We start from the raw sequence: 7,772 nt of genomic DNA on the forward strand, positions 1-7,772 counted from the left end.
CGCACGCGCACAGAACGCGAAAAAGCGCCCGCGCCCGTCTCGCTGGGTCTCTACACGCACCCCCCTCCCTCCTCTCCGTGTGCCAGAGTGTGTGTGGGGGGGGGGGAGAGGGGCCGACAGCGGGTGTGTCCGATGCTGGCTTAAGCAGCCTGTGGCAACCGGTGCCCACTTCTCTCCCTCCCTCCCCCCTCTGTGCGCCTCGCTGGCTGGGCGTCTGCCGGTCGCCTTTTTGCTCTGATCGGGCGAATGGACGACCCGCCTGCTCGCCGTCTCGCCTGCGCGTTGTGGTGCATCACTTGAACCTCCCTCCCTCCTCCAGCTTCTGCTCACATCTTGGGTCTCAAGGAGAGGCAGAAGAAGCGTTCAAGCAAGCGGTGAATAGTAATGACTTGAGTATTGGCGCAGGGTGCGGGGAGGGGTGGGGCGGCGTGCGACAGTGCCAGTTGGTGTGTGTGTGTGTGGTGGTGGTGGTGGCCTCAACCCTTCTCTTTGTGCGTTTTCAGCCAAGAGTGGAAACCTCCCGTAAAAACTCGAGTTTCCATGCGCCGTCAAGTCCAGAGAAGGCGGCACATGTGCGCACCTCTGCGCAAGCGCTCCTCTGTGAGCGGGTGTGTGTCAAGATCTCTGTCGACTATGGACTGATGAACGCGTGCATCGATGTGCCCAAATCCGCACGCGCTCCCCCTCCCCCTTCCCGACATCCCCCTCCTTTTGTTGGTGTTTTCAAAGCCCCGCACTTCCTCTCACGACTGGTCTGTATGTCTCTCTGCGCCGCCTCCACTCAATCCCCTCATTCGCTTCCTCCCCCTTCCCTCTCCACGTCTCTTCTTCCTACCCCCCCTCTCTCCCCCAGTCGCGCCGAAATAATTGCCTTCGTGGTAGAACAGGAAGTGAGGAGAGCAGTTGGCTCTCGCAAGCACCGCCTGCTCTTCCTGCTCCCGCGGCTCTCTCTCTCTCCCTCCCTCTTGCTTCTCCAGCGTTCCGCCATCAGTGGCAGTGCTGGCTGACTTTCTGTCTGTCGGGGGTGGATTACCCGTATCAGCGCCTTCGTTTTCTCCCCCTCCCCCCCCCCCCACACACACACACATCGGCGGTCCTCATCTCTCCTGGACTAGTCACATTACATCGTGTTTAGTTTTGTGCACGGCGACTGATGTCCTCCTCAGCGATGCTGCGCGCCAGCGGCGTTCTGCTGGACAAGTCCATGTTCGCTGCGAAGCGGCGCGTCATTACACCAATCCAGCCAACGCCTGGCTACCCGGCGCACTTTATCAAGGCATCCTTCACGACGGACCCGCTCAAGGAGAAGCAGAAGGCTCGCTTCTCCTCCGGCGGCGACGCAATGCGCGAGGTGCAGGACATCCCGAAGCGGCTGGAGGGTCAGCGGTCTCGTGCCGATCTCACCTCGCGTGGTGACGAGGACTTTGCGGCCCTCATCGAGTTCATTCAGGGCGCATCGTACGATCAGCTCATCTCCGGCCGGCGCTTCCGGAAGATCTACGAGAAACTCTCCGAGAACGACGATATGTTTGTCTGGCTTTGCCACACCGCCATGGCGGTGCTGAACCCCGGTGACATGCGCTCGCGGCTGATCTACAACCATCTCAAGGCTCTCGCCGAGGCAGTGGCGAGTGGCGAGATGACGCAGCGAACGGCGTTTCGCTTCTTCGAGTCCGCCGTGCGCAGTCCGGCCTATCGTGAGATCGCAGCCCGCCAGTTGGAGAGTGGCGCGGCCACTCGCCTAGCTGGCGTGGCAGCGGCGGCGGACGTGATGCGCGAGATGGGGCTGACTCGACGCCCCATGTCCTCCTACTTTGAGTTGTATCAACGCATCGTGGAGCGCAGCGAGGCCATGACGCCGTGGGGCTTCCCGCCCCTCTTCCAGTTTGAGGAGCGGCTGGCACTGGAGCCGCGACTGAAGTTCTTCTCACGTGCGGGGCAGCAACAGTTAGAGCGACGCCGCCGCGGCTCTATCTTCTCCCCGCACACCATCCTGCAAGGGCGGCGCATCTTCTGGATTCCGCCGACGTGGAACCGTGCTGGTCGCTTCATTGGGCCTCACATCAACTTGTACCCGGGCCTTACTCCTGACTAAGCGAAGAACGCCAAGCGACAGCGATGCCCTGCGCACGTGCGGTGTGTGGAGAACGTCCGCCGCCCCCCCCCCTCCTCCTCCTCCCCCCTGCAGACCTCGCACACTTCGTCGCGCCTTTTCACCTGGGACCCGAGCCTGCCCTGGGCGCAGGGACTCGTGTTGGCGCCCCACGGCACCGGTGCTCTTTTCCGTTGCCGCGATTTTTAATCGGGCATGTGGGCGCGCGAAGGCGGAGGGGGGGGAAGAAGAAAGGAGGCGAGTGGATGTGCCTCAGTGGTGGTGGTGCGGAGGAGCGTCAGCGTTCTTCTCTTCACATGCCAGTGGCACCCTTTGCACGTGTGCGTAGGTCTTGGCATGTCTTCGCCCACGGTGCCCCTTTCGTCGAGCTCCCACACACGGGTGAAGTAGGGTGCGTGCGTACGCCCGCCGCTTGCGCAGCTATTGGAGAGGTAGGGAGGGTAACGGCGCTCTCGGCGCCAGAGAAGGGAAGAAAACGACACAGGTTAAAATGTGTGTTTGTGCCCGCGCTCGCCTGCTTACGCTAACCGGTAATTCTGGCCTGCGTAGCTGTGCTGAGTTGCTGCACGCAAGCAGGTAGTGAGAAGATCACCCATGTGAAGGACCTGGGACCACCATGGGTGACTCGGGAAGGGAGGGAGAACAAGCAGGTATGGCACTACCCGCCTCTCGCCCTCCCTATCCTCCTACACAGCGACGCATGCACAGGCCCAACTCAACCTCACTGTGCTCATCCTCCTCTTCCCCCACCCCCTTCCTTCCTCTCATATCCGCTAATCGGGCCTCTTTTTCTCTCTTGCCGACACGTACAGACATCGCCCACACAGCCACGCATCCCTGCACATGGTTCTTGCTCTCACCATCCCTCACTCACTCACCATCCCTCACTCATCATCACTCACTCACTCACTCTCCGCAGTCTAAGCTGCTCTTGGGTGTAGGTGTAGCGAGACGTTTTCCGCCTCGGTTTATTTTTGTTGTTGGTGCTCTCGTTGAGGCGAAGAATCGTGCCAGCCCCCCTCCCCCCTTCCCCTCCCCTCCCCTCCTACTCCCCATTCCTCCCACGTCATCCCTACTGGACACCACTGGCGCACACACACACGCAATGGGGGCCGTTTTGTCGTACTACTTCAAGAAGCGCAACAAGGTGAGCGAGGTGGACTTCCCGTGCTACCGGGAGTACGACGCCTATGGCCAGCAGAGCGTTCCGGTGGAAGGCAGCAGCGCCAGTGACCGCTCCATGATCTACCGCATGGCGAAGACGAGCAACGCGGACTTCGAACGCCTGCGCGACGAGTGGTACAGGGGTGGCACCTGCCTCTCCGTTGTCGAGACAATCTGCAAGATGCGCGGCCAGGCCACGTGCTTAGCTTACCGGAAGCTGAGAGAGATCGAGAAGAGCGAGACGACCACCGCTGATGGCCGCACGAAAGTGCTCGAGACGTACGTATTTGAGCCGGGGCTGCGGACGATCAGCTACGAGCGCCTCTGGAAGTGCGTGATCAACTTCGGCCGCGGCCTTCAGGAGATCGGCCTCAAGAAGGGCGACATCGTCTCCATCTATGAGGAGACTCGTTGGCAGTGGCTGGCCACCCTGTACAGCTGCTGGTCACAAAACCTCGTCGTGTCCACCGTGTACGCCAATCTCGGTGAGGACGCGCTCCAGTACGCCTTGGCAGAGACGCAGTGTCGTGCAATCGTGTGCAACGGCTCCAAGGTGAAGGACGTGCTGCAGATGTTCGAGTTAATCGAGGCACCCAAGCACACCAAAATCATCTACCTCGACGAGTTGCCATCCCCGGTGACGTCAGAGGAGTACGACGTGCACGCATGGATCGACCTGGTGCTACTCGGGGAGAAGAGCGAGGCCAGGCACCACATCCCTAATGGCGCCGAGAACAAGGATGACCTCGCGCTCATCATGTATACGAGCGGCACCACTGGCAACCCGAAGGGCGTCATGCACACACACGGTAGCCTTTACAGCGGCTGCATGACGATCAATCATCGAATCACCGACTTGCTAGGGGAGATGACGGTACAGGAGTGGTACTGCTCCTACCTACCTCTCGCCCACATCATGGAGTTTGCCGTCACCTCGGTGCTCATGATGCGCGGCGTCATCATCGGCTATGGCAGCCCACGCACACTGACAGACACCTTCGCCAAGCCGTACGGCGATATGACTGCGTACCGGCCGTACTTATTTGTCGCTGTCCCGCGGGTCTTTGATATGATGAAGAAGGCCGTAGAGGCGAAGCTGCCGCCTCCGGGGTCGATCAAGCGCAAGGTATTTGATAAGGCCTACAAGGATCGCCTCAAGGCGCTCAAGTCAGGCCGCGACACGCCATTCTATAACAAGAAGGTCTTCTTCGCTGCCCGTCAGGTGATGGGCGGCCGCGTGCACGCGATGCTTAGCGGTGGAGGCCCACTCTCGGCGTCCACTCAGGAGTTTGTCAACGTTGTCTTTGGCATGGTTATTCAGGGCTGGGGTATGACGGAGACGGTTTGCTGCGGCGGCATCCAACGCACGGGCAACCTTGAGTACAACTCGGTTGGTCAGGTACTCAATACAGAGGAGCTGCAGCTGCTAGACACGGAGGAGTTCAAGCACACAGATCAGCCAGAGCCGCGCGGTGAGGTGCTGCTGCGCGGCCCCTTCCTCTTCAAGGGCTACTACAAGCAGCCAGAGCTGACGAAGGAGGCGCTGGACGAGGAGGGATGGTACCACACTGGCGACGTGGCTGCCATGGCCCCGAACGGCACCGTGCGCATCGTTGGCCGCGTCAAGGCGCTCGTCAAGAATGCCAACGGCGAGTATCTGGCGCTAGAGGCGCTGGAGAGCATCTACGGCACGAACGAGGTCACCCTTCCGAACGGCGTCTGCGTGCTTGTCAACTCGCACCGCAGCTACATCACCATCATTGCCTTGACAAACGAGGCACTGGTGAATGCGTTCATGAAGAAGCACAAGATCACAACCGGCACGTTTCCTTCCATCCTGAAGGACAAGGAGTTTCTGAATAAGGTGCTCTTCAGCCTCCAGAAGACGGGCCGCGACGCGCATCGCTCCTCATTCGAGATAGTGCAGGGCGTGGTGTTGTTGGACGATGAGTGGACGCCGGAGAACGGCGTGCTGACAGCCGCCATGAAGCTCAAGCGCCGCGTCATTGAGGAAAGGTACGCGGACGCCATCAAAGGGCTCTTCGAGAAGGAGTAGCAACGGTGGGAGCGGGGCTAGTCGGCAGAGGTGGTGGTCAGAGAGAGAGAGATTCTCCCCTCACCCTCTCTTGCGCAAGCTGCTACGTGGCACGAAGGTGGAGGAAGGTGAACGCGGAGAAAGCCGCGGGGGTAAACGTCCTGCACAGAGCTCGACCCTCACTTTCTCTCGGTTGCACTGCCTCCTCTTCAGTGTACACGTGTACGTGGCGGGCGTATTCGTTGTCGCCGCCCTCCCTCCTCTTCCTCTCTCACTCGTTGCCCCCACCCCCGACTTGCCCTGCTGAAGCACCGATGCGTCACTTTGTCTCCCTGTCTGCTGCTGCCCTGACCCTCACAAGGGCGTCATCACAGACACGTCTGCGCACGCGCCGACCTCCTAGACCCTCTTTCCTCTCTGTCATTCGTCTCTGTATGTGCTCTGTCAGACACACGTTGTCTGGCATAGCATCCTTCGCTTCCCTCTAAGACCCGACCTTTTCTCTCTCATTAGCGCGCACAGACCCCAGCATTGCAAGCAACTGAGTGCGACGTCAATACGTAAGTGCGCCCCTCTCCCAGTCGCGACTGTGACTCCACTGACTTGGTTTTACCTCCCCCCCCCACCCCCTCGTGCGCAGATCCTCTTGTTCTCCCTCTTTCCTCCATCTTCGTTGGCCATTTCACTCCTCTCGAGCACCGTTCACGGTCGTGGTGTGGCTAAGGAGGGAGAGGGTGTGCTAATAATGGCGGCGGCTGGGATACAGACCCTTGTGTTGCGCTACCGGGGGGGATGGGAAGCTCTTACTGTGGCACGTGTGAAGGATCACCGGTGGAGCTGAGCAGTTGAGCGGGAAGACACGGAGGAAAGAAGAGTTGGGGCGCACAGCAGTCATTTCACTCGGCCGTACACGCACGGCACAGTTGAATCGAATGCTCGCCTTATTGTTTTCCCGCTCCTCCCCTCCAATGGCTGAGAGGGGGACACACCGCAGTGCGTAGCATCGCAGGGCGGTCCAGCACCGCACCCCACTCTCTCTCTGGGGAGGCCAAGCAGCCCCTCCTCCCTCCCCCTGCCCTCTCTCCCTGCCAGTGCCGACGACGCCGCGAGGCCAAAGCGCTGTATCGCTGCTGATGTCGGCGACCCGGCTCTGGGTGGCGCTGCAGCGGAGCGGCCTGCGGCTGCAGACATGCTTGCGCCACCCGTGTGATGGGCGACGTGTCCGCGTGGCTGGAGCGCATCCCATCCGGCCCGCGCTGCCCGCTGACGTGGGGCGGGCGGCGGGGAGAGTGTGAGGAAGGCGTGGGGAGGGGCGGTGCACCGATGGCTGAGAGTCAGAGCACTGCTGTAAGGCGCGGGTGCATCGCTGCTTCACGCCACTGGGTGGGGGAGCTGGGGCAGGCCGAGGGGCGCGTGGGGAGCTCTGAGCTCGTGTGTTGTGCGGCCGATAAATGGTCGCTTTGAAGGGAGGAAGGGGACTCTCCTCTCTGCGCCTGTGTATTGGTGAATGTACGGGTGCGTCTGTGCTTCTTCCTATCCTCACGTACAAGCACGACCACCCCATTCCTCCACACTGACGCATGAACCCTGATTCGCCCCCCTCCCCCTCCATGCTTCCGCCTTTTCTCTGGTGTGAACCGTGTGTGTCTATGGATGTGCACCCGCTTGTTGGGCTTTACTCACCTCTTCAGTTGCTGTCTGCCGCTCGCATGTGGTCGTCCTCTTCCGTTCCGCGAGAGGGGCCGCTGGAGAAGGCGAGGCGGGGTGTGTGTGGAGGGGCATTCAGAGGATGATGTTCTCACATTTCCTGGCGTTTTTTTTTTCTCTTCGTTCTCCTCTCTTCCCCCCCCTCCCCTCCCCTCCCTTCGTCTGTGCGTGCGTGTGTGGGGGCCCACATGCACAAGGAGGCATGGCCGTTACCAGTCGGCGGTAGTGATGGGCGAGGATGTTTGATCAATGTGCTCCCGACAGAGCAGTCGGCGGCTAGTGGCACTGCCGCGGCGGCTCCTCAGGCCGGGGAGCTGCTGCCCACTTCATCCACACACCGGTTTTCTCTGGAGCACGGTGGAGAGCACCACAGTTGCAGTACACCGCAGCAGTCCACTCCGCTGTCCCCCCGAACCGCAATCTCCAAGTGAAGAGGACTCCCTACACGTGGCATACCGCGACGCCTTTGCGGCAGAAGATGAGAAGGAACCCCAGGCAAGAGCGCAGCAACAGCACTGGTCGAATAGCGCCGGCTATAACCTGCACAACGACCCCCTCCTGCAGGAATTTAAAGCCTGGCTCAATGCCCAAGGCACAGAGGAGACCGTGAGCGCCACCACCACACAGCGGCGCAAGCATCAGGACGATGAGCGTCAGTGGGTGCCAAGCCCATCGGCCTTCGCCTCATCCACAAGACGCGTTGCACGCGATCTCGGAGACCCCGCCGCCCCTGGGATCACCACCGGTAGCGCA

General features: G+C 60.9%; 2 protein-coding genes across 2 annotated transcripts; both read left to right on the top strand.

Moving 5' to 3' along the window:
* Window positions 1–1,153: 1,153 nt before the first annotated feature.
* LBRM_03_0230 (conserved hypothetical protein) lies at window positions 1,154–2,095 on the top strand (the record flags this gene model as incomplete). The annotated part of the gene is made up of 1 exon (XM_001561563.1): window positions 1,154–2,095. One exon carries the CDS (start codon window positions 1,154–1,156, stop codon window positions 2,093–2,095), a length of 942 nt encoding a protein of 313 aa, XP_001561613.1.
* A 1,123-nt stretch (window positions 2,096–3,218) lies between these two features.
* On the top strand, window positions 3,219–5,333 carry LBRM_03_0240 (putative long chain fatty Acyl CoA synthetase; the record flags this gene model as incomplete). The annotated part of the gene is made up of 1 exon (XM_001561564.2): window positions 3,219–5,333. The coding sequence occupies one exon, from the start codon at window positions 3,219–3,221 to the stop codon at window positions 5,331–5,333; it is 2,115 nt and encodes a 704-aa protein (XP_001561614.2).
* Between the last annotated feature and the right edge of the window lie 2,439 nt (window positions 5,334–7,772).

This window comes from Leishmania braziliensis, chromosome 3, assembly GCF_000002845.2.
Source record: "Leishmania braziliensis MHOM/BR/75/M2904 complete genome, chromosome 3".
NCBI lineage: Eukaryota > Euglenozoa > Kinetoplastea > Trypanosomatida > Trypanosomatidae > Leishmania > Leishmania braziliensis.